The 17285-nt window shown below is 43.2% G+C and overlaps 1 protein-coding gene across 1 annotated transcript; it reads right to left on the bottom strand.

The window, feature by feature from the left end:
• Nucleotides 1-762: 762 nt before the first annotated feature.
• Nucleotides 763-16342, bottom strand: LOC124858698 (synapse differentiation-inducing gene protein 1). The gene is made up of 4 exons (XM_047350840.1): nucleotides 15733-16342; nucleotides 11741-12296; nucleotides 8808-8945; nucleotides 763-1498 (listed from the first exon to the last, which is right to left on the bottom strand). The coding sequence occupies exons 2-4, from the start codon at nucleotides 12236-12238 to the stop codon at nucleotides 1340-1342; spliced, it is 795 nt and encodes a 264-aa protein (XP_047206796.1). The 5' UTR covers nucleotides 12239-12296; nucleotides 15733-16342; the 3' UTR covers nucleotides 763-1339.
• Nucleotides 16343-17285: the final 943 nt, after the last annotated feature.

The raw sequence follows: 17285 nt of genomic DNA, 5'->3' as shown, positions 1-17285 counted from the left end.
TTTCCAGCGAGTAAATGAGCAGACAGGTGAGTCATTGTGTGATGTCACCGACACACCTGATAAATATGAATCTGCTCACAACACTGTGAGAACATTTCATGGAGCTCAAAGACTAAACATTAATTATCACACCAATCAGCTTTCAGCCTGACTGTAGGACCGCCCACCTCAGTAGCACTGGGAAATAGATCCCAGTATACGTTTCTTTAAAATATGGATACAATTTAGAACATGAATTCCTTTAATTAGAGAATGGAGGGAGGAGCTTCACCTCCACAGCTGAGCAGAACAGAACACCTGGTTCCGGTCACAGCTAAAATACTGGGTCGGGTGCCTGTTATCCAAAACCAGGAAACTGGTGTGCTTCTTTCTTTCAGTTACTCTGAAAAACATTCCTGTTCAGTTCTGAGGCTGATTCTGACCACAGACTGGATCAAGACCTGAACAGAGTCTGGATCAGAGTCTGGGTAAGGATCTGAGCTGCAGAACCTCTAAAAGTGACAGGATATCGCAAGTATAGGTGCAGAACATAGTGAGCCAGTAATCCAAAGTGCCACCTCAGTGGGATGAGCACCACTGCGCTTCATCTCCACACCTGGCAGGTAACATCATGATGAGGGAAACCGATGATCCAGAGCAGTGATCCCAGTACACATGATTGTCCTGTGCAGGTCCAGATATGATGAACCGGTGTCCGTGTGAAGTCAGTCCCACTGCAAACAGAAATTTGTTTTACATTAAATCAGAAAACCAAAGCAGGGATCAGGAAGGAAATCTTTTTATTTCTCCTTTTAGTTCTAGAACCAGAACCAGAACTTAAAATGGACCAGAACAGAACAACTGAGTTAAGAAAAATAGAGGTAGCAGACGGAAAACTGCACCAATGAAAGACCTCATTCGAGCAAACAGAATATTTCAGTGAGGCCAGCAACATATGATTAGAACATCAGAACCATTCATTTAAAGCAGCATCCATATAAATACCTTGGTTCTGCTGTTTAGAACATCATCAACCTAAAACACATACGTATGCCTGAGGGACACTTTGATGATGATGATGGAGATTATCAGAAAAGATGAGAAATCCTGCAGGGAAAAATCCGTAGAACCACAGATAAACAGACGAGACAGAAAAAGTCTAAATAACCTGTAGAAAACATAGGAAGCCCGGGAGCAGATTCAGGTATCCAAAGCTCCAGAGGTTCCGGGTCCAGATCCAAAACTCTGATTACCCCAAAGCTGCTGTGACTGGCCAGCACCAGTGGACTGACTGGGCTCCACCCACCACTGTACATAGCATCCGATTGATGATGAGTAACTTCCGTTATTGTTGTCATGGCTACCATTGGTGGTTCTTGGACAAGTAGGCAATGAGCGCCACAGCCACGCCCACATAGATCCCAGTTCCGATGGTGATGGACAAGACGGCGAGGAAGAGTGCCCGTCTGGAGCTGGAGCTGGCCAGGTGGAAGTCACCTTTAGACACCGCCTTGTTGGTCTGAGGAGACACGAGAAAAGAGACATGAATTGCGCCCCCTGCAGGGAGACACAGCAATTACCCGCATACCTCTGCAAGTTTAAATCTGTTTTTCTTCCGGCTGGCTCAGCTTGACCAGAATTGTTTCTATCCGACTGTGTGCAGTACGATCCGAATCTTCACAGGGTTCTGGACGTATGGGGATGCTCAGAAATTCCCCTTTTCCACAGGCTCTACTTAGCGTGGCTCCGCTCCCCTTGGCCTGCTTTGACAGCGTTTCCTTTACTGTTTTTTCCGTACCAGCACCTAGTTTTCTGGTCCCTGTCCCTGAGCAGGTCTGACCGAGGCTGAGTCATCTTATGACAAGCACTAGAAAGGAGGATCATATCACACCATTAGGTTTAGGATTGTTTTTAAACTTCAGTGCTTGCTTTTAAAGCTCTAAATAGTTTGGCTTCATTGTATTTGTATGATCTTTTAACTGTTAGTGTGCATAGCCAAGTCCTTAGGGCCTCAAATCAGCACCTGTTGGAGGAGCCCAGGTCTAAATATAAGCACTGGGGTGATCAAGCCTTTTCTTTGGCAGCTCCTAGACTTTGGAATAAACTCCCAGCCGAATTAGGACTGATCTCTGACCTGAAGTTCTTCAAGTCGAGACTAAAGACACATCTATTAAAGATGGCATTAAGTAGTGTGACACTTATTTGTTTCTTATGTGTCTGTCTTTTTTTTTACTCTAACCCTGTTTTATTAATTATGTTTTATGCGTTTTATTTTATCTTACTCAATGTAAAGCACTTTGGTTAACCCAGTGGATATTGTAAAGGGCTATACAAATAAGCTAGTATTATTATTATTATTACATGTGACATGGACAGACTGCTGTCCACTGATTAGCCATGGGACCAAGCGAAATTTGAAGGTTTTCCTAGAGGTCATGCACCCTCTCCAATAATATTAAGGACCACAATGGCCGGAGAGGGTCAAACCCAAATATAATTTATTTACTAATCATAAACCAACCTGGAGGCTGAAAGAAAAAGGACAAATCAGCTTTCTGAATTACAAGCAGGTAGGGGGCGCTGTATTTAATAACATCCTAAACCAGCTGATCACACATAAAATCAGCTGTTCAGACGCTAAATGAATAAACTTGACTTGACAAACATTTCCCCTAAAACACACAAAACAAACCACCATGAAACAGCAGGTTTGGTTCTGACATTTATTGACGGTCCTTCAGAGAACCTGCAGGAGGAGGGAGCAGACAGAGAGCAGCTGCCCATCATCAGACTGCCTTCATCGGGTCAAACAGGAGGAAGACCTGCTGAATCCATGGAGCTCAACCTAAAACTAACTTCACTGCGGTCAGGAGTCAGAACTTCCTCATGAAGCCCAAAATGTTCTTCAGGCTAACTTTGGATCTTCACCACCACCCTCACATCAGAACCTTTGAGTCTTATTTTATAAGTTCTGGCTGGGCTATGGTCCAGATAATTATCCCAGTGGATCACTTTATACATGGAAACACATATGACATTCCGGCACATACAACAATACAAACAATATTAGTTTTTAGTGTATTTATGTTTTTATTTTCTATTTATTTATTTTTTATCGTTTCACCAGATGACTTTAATGAGCAGCACAGCGACCTGACGGCTGGAGGCGGAGCTTCAAGCCAGAACTCCAGCCGGCTGTGGGTCCATTGGGACCCAACCGGTTCTGTATGGAGTAGAGAGAGACGAGAGGAGCGGAGTTGGGCTGAGCTGGAGACATAAGTGGTGATGAGATGTTTCTGGAAATCTTACTGACATTGATATTAGAGGAAATAGGCAGCTGAACAGTCAAAGCTGGTGGAAATAACTTCTGCATGATTCCACAGCATGATTCTGAACTGGCAGGGGCGCGGCCACAGGGGTGGCTTGGGGTGGCACCGGCTACCTCTAGAATCTGATTGGCCACCCCACCTGGCCACCCCGACCAGAGCTGTCAATCAGGTTGTATAGCATTTGCACTATTGCCAAATTAGCACTTTTGTCACTCAATTTAGCACCTTTTCAAACCCCCCAATCAACTTTATGTAAAAAAGCACTTAGCACCAAATCTATTACATTTCTGGTAAACTAACAGAAACTTTCTGAGGACGAAAGTCGACGCGTGAATGAGTTGGACCTGTTGCTACACGCAGCAACCGGCTACAACAGGCTGCAGACTGCTTCTCTGGCAACCTGCAATGAGCTGCGCATGTGCAGAGTTTTTGTTCATTCTGATGATGGTATAACTTTTCTTTTTTTAAGAAAACAATTATAACAGAACTGAACATATATTGTATACAGAAAATAACTGGATCAGAAGCTTGGTCATCTGAACATAAACTCTGGAGCCTACTTTGAACCAAGCTGGTTCCAGTGCTAAACTGATACTGGTGCTGGCCTAGCTCTGGTACCAATAAAATGGGTCTGTGGAAGTTTCAGTGTGTGGTATCTGGATATACTGGACTCCCGCTGTTCCAGAAGCATGTTCTCCCACAACATCCACCTACTTCATGTTTGGAATGACGCTTCTGAATAATCAGGATTTTATATGTTTGATAAAAATCTGAACTAAACTCAGCATTTTAATAATATTATGTACTAAAGCATAAATCATGTCTTCTGTCTGCAGACTAACAGAACTTATTCATTTAGGGAGCTCAGCACTGCAATTGTGAGCCACACATGATAAGATCCAAACCTCACCCCATCTCTCTTTGTTTGAGTTACCTGGGGAGGCATGCTTCAATGCCTAAGGGCTGTTTGGGGTTTAATTCATTGTTTTGTGCATTTACTTTTCCTTCCCATAGAAAGTACTCCTGGATCAGTGCTTCTTTGTTCTCTTTGTGTCTCTGCTCTGTTCTCTCAAACCTCCAGTCGGTCGTGGCAGATGGCCGCTCACACTGAACCTGGTTCTGGTTCTGCTGGAGGTTTCTTCCTGTTAAAAGGGAGTTTTTCCTCTCCACTGTCGCTACATGCATGCTCAGTATGAGGGATTGCTGCAAAGTCAACACCAGTGACTGTCCACTGTCTCTACATGCTCATCCAGGAGGAGTGAATGCTGCAAGTCACTGACTGGATGCAATCTGCTGGGTTTCCTTAGATAGAAAAACTTTTTATCCAATTTGAATTAATAACTGAATCTGACTGAACTGTTCAATGGTTACGATTAATAGGAATGTATGTACCTGACTGTTGTGAAGAACCTTGAGACTTGGAGCTATATAAATAAAACTGAATTGAATTGAATTGTTAGTTTGTTATGTGGCAGCCATTTTGTCTTTTCCTTGTGTGTCATGTAGCTTAGCTAAACCAGTATTTAAGTTCCCTAATGTGTCAGTTCAGGGGGTCAGTTTGTCTTATGTTTGTTTGAGGTTTGGTTAGTCATGATTTCCGAGTCTAGTTTATTGAGTAGACCTTTAATTTCTCCAGGCAGGTTTGGGTTTTTGTGTTTCATGTTTTTAGTTTCAGATATAAGCAGACTTTATTTTACTTGTAAAGTTATTAACACGTGTCACGTGCAGAGGGTTAAATGTCTTTAAAATTGTAATCATGTTTTCAGCCAATCAGAGGTCAGATTGTGTCTCCCAACTGTCTTTCAGGGATTTCCTGGGATCTGAAATCATCTACAGTGAAATCAACCCAGTGATGATCTGAGATGGAAGATATGTTGGCAGATAAAACAAGGTTAGAACCAGATCTAAGGTGGAGCCTCTGGTCTGAGTAGGTTGACCAACAAGGCTTGGATTATAAATATAAAACTCTGGACAGAATAACACACTCCTCCAGTTTTAGGCTACATTGTACCAGGTGCCGTTTAAAATGTGAGTCATCGTCATGTCCTCAGATAAATAAGGTGTTCCAAGTGGGTCTACACAGTGCACCCCACAGTGTCAGTCAATAGAAAGTTCATAAAATTCTATATGACAAATGGATCGAAATAAGTCCTGAAAGGAAAACCATGCTGGACTTCCAAAATAAGACCGAAACATATTCTAAACAAAATAAAAGCTTTCATATTTCACAAAGCAGATTAAAATAGAATTAGGTGTTAATTTACTGCTGGAGCTAAACCAGTGTTAGAAATGAGACCACTTTGGACTTTCAAAATAAAGCTTAGTGATCATTTAAAAAATAAAAGTCAGAGTTTAAAAGCTTATTATACAATATAGTAGATATATAGAATGTATATCTATTAATTTATTGTAGATCTTAGAATAAACCAATGAGATCTCTTCTTACTGCCACAGCAGGTAAATATCTGGCCAAACTTCCCCAGATGAACCCAAACTGTGTCCACATTTTAGAGACTGGATCACTATAAGCTGCATATATTTGTGTTCCCAGCTGTGGTACAAAACTTCTCTTCCTCTAAGCCCTTTAAGCTTTGACATTTGATCCTGATGCACATTGGACCTAACAACTAAACATTTCCCATGATGGGAAAAGCAGGTCCATACTTGCCAAAACCATCAAAATGACTCTAGGACCTTTTCTAGTTGTGAATGTGAATTGGGTCTGTTTGTTCTGTAAACTGCTTGTAAACAGGTGATATTTCAACAAAACAGCTTTCCAAACAATAGCTCATGTGAGAGATGATGACTGTGGAAAAATATTGAAATCTGAACAAAAACCCAAATATTTACATAGAGAAACCTAACCGAAGCGAGATGGTTCTGCTGACAGAACGACAATCCAACAGTTTTTCATTTGTTGAGATAGAAACAGCATCTACCGAGTCAGCATGCAACCTTTGCCGTAACATCCGTCAACCTGCCTGCAACTTTGTTTATAGCAGGAGTAAAAATACCAGAATCATCGGCATACAATAAAATATCACATTGTCCACAAACTGACGGTAAGACAAAAATACACCAATCAGTTTAAATATTGCTTATAGGTTTTCACCATTTATCCATTTAACTTGGTTTTTGATCTTCTTACTTTGGGTCTTGGGGAAGACACTGTCTCTGTGTATTTCAAGGTGTACTTACTTCTCTCCGATCCTGTTTGCAATGTCAGCAGGAGCAGATGTTGATGTGGGTTGAGTCTGACAGACTCTTAGTGGTCAACTGCTCCTTTAAACCTTCTCCTGCTGCTGGTCATTCTTCACTGATAGGTTTTGTGTGGGAAGCGTTACTATTGGCAACCATCCTCCTTACTATGGAGCTGTAGGAGTGGAGTTGCCATGGAAACCACATGTACTACACATGGAGCCGCTGCGGTCAGACTGTGAAGCTTGTGATCACACAGATGTTCCACAGCTGTAAAATGATTCCTGTGAAGGAATCTAATGATCAGGAATGAAATCCGATTATTTCCTACCTCAGATCCTCACTGAGCGCGCTCAGTTCCCAGCTGACTGCAGAGCAGTTATATAACGCCAAAGTGGCGGTGGGTGGGCCAACAGCAGCAAGAGAAGAAGAAACTGCAGCAGCTTGTCAGTAGTCACAACATCTGTCTATTAAATTCAATTCACTTCAGTTTTATTTCTATAGCATCAATTCACAACACGTCGTCTCAAGGCTCTTTACAAAGTTAATTCAATCCAATCATCCGGATTCCCAGTCAGGTTCATACATTCCTATTAATCGTAATCATTGAACAGTTCAGTCAGATTCAGTTATTTGTTCAAATTGGATAAAAAGTTTTTCTATCTAAGGAAACCCAGCAGATTGCATCCAGTCAGTGACTTGCAGCATTCACTCCTCCTGGATGAGCATGTAGAGACAGTGGACAGTCACTGGTGTTGACTTTGCAGCAATCCCTCATACTGAGCATGCATGTAGCGACAGTGGAGAGGAAAAACTCCCTAAGCAGATGAACTCTGAGCCAGTTTTCAAGTCTAGAGGATGAAAGAGAGCACATCTATTCATCCATCCATTCATTGTTCTTCCATCGATTCATCCGTCCGTCCGTCCGTCCATCCATCCATGATCCTGGTCAACAGTCAGTCAATCACTGATCAGTAATTGTCACTGATAATTTAGATTTGGATCAATGTTTGAATAAATGTTGATGCTTCAGACTGAAGCTGTTGGTCTCTGCTTTGTTGTTAGTAATTTGTGAGTAAATGTCAGAGAAAGTTGGAGATTCCTCTCACATCTCTGGGTCCAGAACCATCATGAATGATGCTTCTGGAAAGAAGAACCATCATTTACCAACAGCTGACAGAAACACCTGGATCTTTGGGCAACCTTGGTCCAGCTCTGTAATCCAGAGTTACCTTCACAGCCTTTACTGAGCAGAGAAAAAGCCTGATGTAATGGACCATCACCCAGTGGGAAGGAACATGGATCAGATGGATCAGTTCTCCAGATGTTTGGTGGAAAAGGAGCATCCAATCTGCTGTCAGCAACCAGTCCCAGCAGCCAGGCTCTGTGATGGTAGGAGGTTGTATCATGGGTATGGAGAAGGGTACCGCTGCTGGACTGGCCTGCTTGCAGTCTTGACCTGTCCCAAACAGAAACTGTTGTAGACAACCTAAAACTGTTGGACACCTGAGGACGTGATTGGAGGAAGAATAGGACAGAGTAACACCTGGAAGTCTTTGTGCATTGGTGTCCCCTCTGCAGGAATGTGTTTGAGTGTTGGAAGAAGGAATGGGATCATTCCAGAGTGGAATGTACAGCAGTTAAATCTACAGTTTCCAATAAGAAACCTATGAACCCGGTTTCTGCCAAACCCCTAATACCCCTTTTCCATCAATGTGGTTCAGAAACGTGATTTCGAACCAGTGACACGTGTTTCTACCACCGAAAAAGAGGTTCTGGAGTGTGAACAGGTTCATTTCATGCACCACAGAATACTTGGTTCTTCTGCACGAACTGTGAGGTCACCCATGGGCGGGTTGAACTGCAGACAATACAAGCAACAAGTACAGCGGCAAAGATGAAGAACGTACCAGATAAATATTATTTACATGTTTGGACACACTAAACAGCCATTGTAAAATGACTGGTTTCTGTTTCACACGTGGATACTGAACATATGCAGATGAGTCATCGTCTCCTTTTATCTATTAACTGTATTTTTTGGATGCTCTCTTTTTGCCTTAAATGGAACACTGCATGCAGATCAGCAAGCTCTGCTGTCTCACTACCGAGCTGTGTAACCCCCACTGTTGACTCAAAACTAGTGGAAAGGTGCATCAGTGCTCAACAAAACACCAAATTGTGAAGGCACGGAAACCGAACCGGTTCAAGACTGAGAGTTATTTTAGGTAGAAAAACGCAGTCAGTGTAACAGAATGTGAACATGTGGCAGGACCTCTCCCTCAGGTGCTGTTTTCTCACCTCGTGTGACAGGTAGAAGGCAGCGATGCCGAGTGGCCAGAAGCAGCAGAGCATGGAGAAGACGCTGAGGCCCAGGTGATCTCTAGGAGGCAACAGCAGGAAGGCGTCCTCGCTCTCAGACTCACTGGAGTAATCGCTCTGATCAAACACATACAGTCATGTTTCCATCATTGACAATCATCCAGCTTAAACAGACAGAAAACAATCCATATTCTGCAGATCCACTCTAATTTATCATCTGCTGCTTCATCTTCAGTCCATCAGACCAACACAAAGCTTTCTATTCCTGTTCTATACAATCCAAAGTAAACATTGGTCTTCCCTGAGAAATACAGAACTTCCTGTAGGACCTAGAGGGGCGGAACCTGGACTTCTGCAGGTTTAATTCAATTCAATTCAGTTTATTTATATAGCACCAATTCACAACACATGTCGTCTCAAGGTTCTTCACAACAGTCAGGTTCATACATTCCTATTAATTGTAACCATTGAACAGTTCAGTCAGATTCAGTTATTTATTCAAATTGGATAAAAAGTTTTTCTATCTAAGGAAACCCAGCAGATTGCATCCAGTCAGTGACTTGCAGCATTCACTCCTCCTGGATGAGCATGTAGAGACAGTGGACAGTCACTGGTGTTGACTTTGCAGCAATCCCTCATACTGAGCATGCATGTAGCGACAGTGGAGAGGAAAAACTCCCTTTTAACAGGAAGAAACCTCCAGCAGAACCAGAACCAGGCTCAGTGTTAGCGGCCATCTGCCACGACCGACTGGAGGTTTGAGAGAACAGAGCAGAGACACAAAGAGAACAAAGAAGCACTGATCCAGGAGTACTTTCTATGGGAAGGAAAAGTAAATGTTAATGGATGTAGCTCCTTTAGTCGTTTCATCTAGAAAGAAAGAACAGATAAACTCTGATCCAGTTTTTAAGGTTAGAGTCTGAAAGAGAGAACATAGAGTTAGTTACAGTAGAAGCTCAGTCAGTAGCCATGTCTAGGAGAGAGAAAGGGTTAAACACTGAAAGACAGGGCCATGTGGATCATCTGTAGAAGGTGAGCATTAAGTTGTTGCCAGCAGAAGCTCGGATGATGCCCCTCTCCAGAAAGGTGTCACAGGTAGATACAAAGTCAGGCCAGGTGTAGCTTCTAGGAAGAGAAAAGAGAGAACAAAGTTAAAAGCTGAAATAACAGCAAATAATGTAGAATTGGAGAGTAGTATGAGAATGTAGCGAAGAGGGTGAAAGTGGTCATTATGTCCTCCAGCAGCCTAAGCCTATAGCAGCATAACTACAGAGATAGCTCAGGATAAACTAAGCTACTCTAACTATAAGTTGTATCAAAAAGGAAAGTTTTAAGCCTAGCCTTAAAAGTAGACAGGGTGTCTGCCTCACGGACTAAAACTGGGAGCTGGTTCCACAGGAGAGGAGCCTGATAACTAAAGGATCTGCCTCCCATTCTACTTCTAGAGACTCTAGGAACCACCAGTAAACCTGCAGTCTGAGAACAAAGTGCTCTGTTAGGAACATATGGACCAATCAGATCTCTGATGTATGATGGAGCTAGATCATTAAGGGCTTTATATGTGAGGAGGAGAATTTTAAATGCTATTCTGGATTTAACAGGGAGCCAATGAAGGGAAGCTAAAATAGGAGAAATATGATCTCTCTTTTTAATTTTCATCAGAACTCTTGCTGCAGCATTTTGAATTAGCTGAAGGCTTTTAACTGCATTTTGTGAACATCCTGATAGTAAAGAATTACAATAGTCCAGCCTTGAAGTAACAAATGCATGGACTAGTTTTTCAGCGTCACTCCTGGACAGGATATTTCTAATTTTGGCAATGTTCTGGAGGTGAAAGAAGGAAATCCTAGAAACCTGTTTAATATGAGATTTAAATGACATGTCCTAGTCAAAGTTAACACCAAGGTTTTTTACTTTATTACCAGAGGTCAATTTAATGCCATCCAGGTTAAGTGATTGACTAAGCAGTTTCTTTTTTAAAGACTCCGGTCCAAAGACGACAACTTCTGTCTTGTCTGAATTTAGAAGCAGAAAATTTAAAGTCATTCAAGTTTTTATATCTTCAAGACCTGCTTGTAGTCTATCTAACTGGTTGGGTTCATCAGGATTTATGGATAAGTAAAGCTGAGTATCATCAGCGTAACAGTGAAAATTTATCCTATGCTGCCTGATAATTTGACCTATTGGAAGCATATATATAGTAAAGAGAATTGGCCCAAGTACTGAAGCCCTGTGGTACTCCACAATTAACCCTGGAGTTTAAAGATGATTTATCATTTACATGAACAAACTGGAATCTGTCAGACAGATAAGATTTAAACCAGCCTAGCGCTGTTCCCCTGATCCCTACAGCCTATTCCAGCCTTTCTAAGAGAATATTATGATCGACTGTATCAAATGCAGCACTGAGATCTAACAGAACCAGAACAGACACAAGTCCATTATCTGAGGCCATAAGAATATCATTAGTGACTTTCAGCAGAGCTGTTTCAGTGCTATGATGAGCTCTGAAACCTGACTGAAACTCTTCAAACAGGTCATTGCTGTATAAATGTTCACACATTTGATTAGCAACTATTTTCTCAAGAATTTTAGATAATAATAGAAGATTGGATATAGGTCTGTAATTTATTAAGTCATCTCGATCAAGTGAAGGTTTCTTAAGTAAAGGTTTAATTACAGCTACCTTAAAAGCCTGTGGTTCTGATCCATTTACTAAAGATAGATTAATCATATCTAAAATGGGGCTGGTAATCAGAGGGAACTTCTTAACCTGACCTGTCTGGAAATTATGCCAGAAGGATGGATGAATGATAAACAAACACACAGATAGGTGGACACATCCGTCCATCCATCAGTGAGAAGGATTAATTTGGATAATTAGAATAAGTGTTTGAGGTTCACCTGCTTACCTCGAGCTCCTGGAAGTCGTCATCGTCATCAATGTCGTATGACAACGAGGGAATCTTTGCTTCCTCTCCTGAAAACTCCACAAACTTGCCATCAGAAAACAGCAGCAACTCCTTTGAGGAGCAGGGAGCAGCAGCTGAGAAGGAGGAGGTGGTGATGGGGCTCTCGATGAAAGTGGTCTCACAGCAATCGCCTCCCCCAGCCTCCCCCCACACTCGCAGGACGCCGTCTGGGCACAGGAGGAGGCCAGAAGTGGCTCTGAGGGCGGGTTCTGGAGCTGCCTGGTGGGGAAGGAGAGTCCTGGGGTTCAGGAGCTGGGAAGGAGCCCTGCCATACTCCTGCTGAGGGGGCGCACCCACCACCATGCGACCCTGGAACAGAAGCGCCTCCCGAGGCTCCGCCCCTAACCTGTGGGTGTTAATGAGACCACTGTGTCTGCAGAACTCTCTTCCACCTGCTCCTTCTCTCAGTGAGATGTCTGCCTCTTCTTCTCCCTGCATGGCTGTCCTGGTCCTCTTCAGAGGGCTTTCTCAAAGAGGTCAGAGGTCAGAAGGTGACCTGGAACACAGAATAAACAGGAAGGTTCAGACTATTTCAGGAGCGACCATTACTGCCTGAAGCCCTCAGCTGTAAATATCTGCTACATGACCTGCTGAGGTTCATTTATCCTGTCAGGAGAAAATTCACAGCTCTGAGCTCACAGTTAGATCCTCGGTTATTATTTAGAACAGTTTTTAACAAGCTGTTTGCAATCTATTCGAATCAAGCCAACTTTATTGATAAAGCATATTTATAATAACCAGCTGGCCAAAGAGATGAACAATAAACCCTACAAGCAGAGTCCGTAAACCGTTACCAACAACGTGCACCACCTTGTTCCAAGTGCAGTAAAGCTGGATGTTCTGGTTCCTAATGGGATGTACTGCACCGTTAAACGCACTGAGCTTCATTGTGGCTTCAGCAGGTTCCTTAAACATCCACCCAAAGAAAAACAGCTTGGTTCCTGTATCAGTGGATTATGTCCCATTAGTCACTGACAGGCAGGGAATTAAGATGAATGCAGAATCCAAACTGGAGGTGGCCAGCATGTTGCTCCTAAGGAGGAAATCTTTACACCGTGTTGGGCCTGGGTTATGTCCACCAGAGAAGAAGCATTGACTTCTGAAAAGGGTTAACAGTTCTGCTGAGAGCAGATCAGATACGATTTAAAATCAAGGAAATGTTGAGGAACATAACAATCTCCTAATAACCTGTCAGTGCATGATGTCCCAGTGTTTCCATCCCTAAGTGTAATGTCTAATGCCTACTACTTGATGAAGCAGCTAAAAACCATCCATCCATCCATCCATCCATCCATCGGTAACAGGTTGAGGTCACCTCCCAATAGAATCAGAGGAGCCTCCTTGGTTGACTGATTTCCATGTGGAGGAGCAGCACACCTCCTCCAAGATCCACTTGGATGTCAAAGCTCCTCACCCTGATTGTAAGGCAGAGTCCAGCCACCCTGAGCCACAGCGAATTTCAACTGATAGCATCCAGGACCTCATTCTTTAAGTAAACATCTGCACTTTAGGATTGTAGATGAGCCCCCGTGGCCTCAGACTGAGAGGAGCCGACTCTCGTCCTAGCCGCTTCACACTCAGCTTCTAACCGCTCTAGTGCTCACTAAAGGCCATGTCCTAAAGTTGCAACAAAACCACATCAGCTGCAAAAAGCAAAGATGAGACCATGAGGTTCCCAAACCAGATGCCTTTTTAACCATGACTACACCTTGAGGTCCATGAAGACCACAAACAAAATCAGAGACAGGAGCAGTCCAGGCACAGTCCAACCTGCACTGTGAACCCAAAAAACTGGTCTGGGGACACAACACTTCTTCAGATCCACATAAAACACACGGACTGGCCCACCAAACTCCTATGACCCCCTCAGGAGGGTCCGTATTCCCAAATATCCTCAGAGTCTCTCAGAGAGCTCCCATCTTATCCTAAACATTCCTGCCAATGAGTCTCGGCTTCAGAGGGATTCAGTTCTCTGAGACTCTGAGGAGGAGACGACAGTCGCTAGGTGTGGTCGACCCTGTCGCTAGGTGTTGTGGTCGACCCCGTCGCTAGGTGGTGTGGTCGACCCCGTCGCTAGGTGTGACGCTGTGATTGGTTGTTACAATAAAACAAATGTGCTCCCAGTAATCAGTGGAGAGAAATGAACTGATATTAGTGTTTAGACTGGATTCAGAAATGTTTCAATCATGATGATAAAACTTAGTAAAATTAAATGAATTGTTCCACAGCATCAACATGTTTGAACTCAGCTTATTTACATCCTCGTCATTATTCTGAATTGATTATTATTATGTTTACTCTCCATGCTGGTCGTTTTTCATACAGCATCTATTTTATATTAATTCATTTCATATTAATATTAAATTCAGCGTTTTACTTTGATCTCCTTGTTTAATGAGGTTTAGTTTGGTAAAATGATAGTTTGGAGAAAAGCGAAGTGAACAGAGGAGCAGAGCCTGCTGGTGGAGGAGAAGAGAGGAGTGTTAAAGGTAGATTTGGTCCTGGGATCATGGTGGGAACCAACAGACATTCCCAGTAGATCAATGTGTCGTTCCCTCTGCTTTCAGCACCAGCCTGGAATGTGAGCAGCTCTGGTACATCTGGAGCGCTCTGAAGGCCTCAGATGTTTTAAGAATAACTTTTAACTTACCAAGGGAAAATTCTAAGAAAAATCTTGGAATTACAGAAATTCTCAGTGTGACGCCATTAGGAGTTACTTTTAGTCTCAGGATTCTTTAGGAATATGGGCCCTGGTCCGATCTCCCAAGCTGTCACTTTGTTGTTTGTAGCCACCATCAGAACTGGACCTGTCTCGTTAGCAGATCTCTGCAGACTTGGATTCTGGTGAGGGAGTTTCAGGATGTTGAAGGGATGCATATAAATGCTGTGGACTGGACTTGGGCATCGGTTGGTTCTCTTATGATCCTTAGATCTTAAGGTTAGATTCTCCTTTGAGTTTGTTCTCAGCATTGCCCTGTTGTTTATTATGTTCTATGATCTGTCCATATTAGTGGTTCCTTTGTGCTTAGTTTCTTAGTTCATTCTCGTCGTGCTTTTAATGTGAGTTTCCCATCCGCATTTAATAAATCATTCTTAAGTTCATGCAACGCTCCCGTCTGAGCCTTGGTCCTATTCTACAACCACACAACTTCACAGGTCTGTCTTGCCTCATTGCAGGTTAATGAAGACACTTCTTGCTCAGCAGTGATTGGTCGCAGCTGGAGGAAATGTTTCAACTTTCATGGAGGTAGAAGTGAAAGTGTCTCAGGCAGCAGTTTTACTGGTGAATGTTCATTAAGAAGTTATTTTATGAATGTTATATAGTATTTATTCATCTCCACCCCTGGGTTTGGTTTGCCTTCATATATTTTGGTTATGGGTGTATTTTTTTTATCTTGATATATTGAAAATGTAAAGAAAATGCGAGCTAAAACAATCAAACTGCATGTTCTGCTATGATGGGATGTTTCTGCTCTGATCTCTGACCAGAACCACCCCATGGGTTGGTTCTGGTCAGAGATCACACACTCTTCTGTTCTGTTCCTATATGACTTAAAACGGTGTACCTATCACACAGTTTGTTGCCCTGTAGTATCTTACAGCTCAGTGTTTGGCCTGGCACAGAACCCATCCTGAGTTCTAGATAGGTGGGTCCTGCACCGATTCCCAGGTTAGAACCTTTTCCTGCAGAGCTTCCCAGATTGTTCCTACTGAAGTCACCTGGTCTCAATCTAATAACCAGAAGACGCTGAGCTTCAAAGGGTCCTGGAGATACACACACACACACACACACACACACACACACATCACGGCTGTACGCGCATGAACCCAGAAATATGTGAAGCTCATAACATCAGCAGAATACCGACACTGGCTCTGACGTCACCCTCGTGATCACACGCACATACACAAACATGCGCGCGCATACTCGCCTCCCAAGGTGAGACACAAGTTTTCATCTGTTCGTTTCCGTCTCCGTTCTCCGACCGACCTCAGAGCGCTCTGAGCCCGGCACAGAGCTGTCGGAGACCCGATCAGAAGCTCCGGAGCTCCAACACACCAATAGCCGAGAGAGGAGAGCTGTAGGCGGGCAGGAAAGCGCTCAGGTGTCCGTGTTGCTGCAGGATGACAGCTGCTGCTGCGGAGCAGGAGGAGGAGGAGGAGGAGGAGGAGGAGGAGGAGGAGGAGGGAGTATCAGCCGCTGAGTGTACGGGGCAGAGGAAGAATGTGTTGTGAATACAGAAGAGGTGTTTGTATTCAGCTGAGCTGTCCTCTGCATGGTCCTAAAGCCCCTCAGAGCTTCAAACAGCTCATCATGTGGAACCGTCTCACTGCGCCTTGTAGAACTCCAGTTTTCTCTGGTTCACACATCAGTATTTATCTTCTAGAGCCAGACGGTGGTCCGAGGATACTGCACACCCAGGCCCTGCATGGTCAGCAGATATGGATCATTGAAATGTACATTCTTTGAAAGCCATCTAGATTAGTAGAGAAGCTCTATCATTCAGGAAGAGCATGTAGAAGAACTGCTCCTCCCCCACACCTCCTCCACATTGAAATAAATAATCTGAGCAGGTTCATCTGATGAGAATGCCTCCTGGTTGCCTCTATTTAAGGCTCCCACTGAGAGGAGACCTTGAATCAGATCTAAATGAACATGAAATTGGACTAATTTATTGTATTTTTATGTCAGATTAGGACGGCAGAATCCCAGAGGTTTTGTTTTACTTTCTTCAAATTCAGAACTTTCCATCCATTTCCCCAGTATTTGGTAGAACTGCCCCTAAATTGTTACTTGGTTCAAATGTTTTGGGATTCCTTCCACAATCATCTCATAATATTTTGTTGAAATCTGACCTGCAAACCGAACTTGTGTAAATAGGTCAGGTCTCTAGGGTCCCGTGGCTTTGAATGCTGAGGGACAATGTCCATTTGGAAGACCCATTTGTGTCCAAACTTTAACTTCTTGGTTGTCTTGAGATGTTTCAATATGACCACATGATGTAATTTCCTCATGATGCTATCTGTGAAGTGCACCATTCCCTCTTGCAGTAAAATAACCCCACAACATGCTGCTGCCAGCTCTGTACTTCACATTTGGGATGATGTTATCATGCCTAAATGTTTCTCCCAGTGTGAATTTGAATTGGTTGTTTCTGTTGCTCTTGGAGTGATGGCTTCTTGTCTGTACAGGACTTATTTCACTGTGGATAATGACTCTCTTCCCAGCTTCAGCAGCATCTTCACAAGGTCTTTAGCTCTTGTTCTGTGGTTTATTAACATATTTCACATCAGAACCTGTTCAGTTCTGGGTCACTGAACCAGTCTTCTTCCTGAACCGTATGATGGCTGGACATTCCCATCCTATTTATACATGCATGGGAATACCTGCGGGAAAAAAAGTTATGGGTCTTTTTGTACTGTGTATGTAAATATCTGGTCTTAGCTGTATGTCACTTCTAACCTAGGATCATCTTAGGGTTCT

Source organism: Girardinichthys multiradiatus, chromosome 22, assembly GCF_021462225.1.
Source record: "Girardinichthys multiradiatus isolate DD_20200921_A chromosome 22, DD_fGirMul_XY1, whole genome shotgun sequence".
In the NCBI taxonomy this organism is placed as follows: domain Eukaryota; kingdom Metazoa; phylum Chordata; class Actinopteri; order Cyprinodontiformes; family Goodeidae; genus Girardinichthys; species Girardinichthys multiradiatus.
Note: the sequence above shows the minus strand (reverse complement) of the source record. Positions and strands in the feature narration are given on the sequence as shown.

Bases quoted from the DNA above. Each gene is read 5' to 3' on its own strand.
- LOC124858698 (XM_047350840.1), bottom strand. From the start codon at position 12,238: ATGCAGGGAGAAGAAGAGGCAGACATCTCACTGAGAGAAGGAGCAGGT. The intron at 8,946-11,740 runs GTAAGCAGGTGA...GTGTTTGATCAG, and splicing joins ACGACTTCCAGGAGCTCGAG to AGCGATTACTCCAGTGAGTC. The intron at 1,499-8,807 runs GTGAGAAAACAG...GTGTCTCCTCAG, and splicing joins CCTTCTACCTGTCACACGAG to ACCAACAAGGCGGTGTCTAA.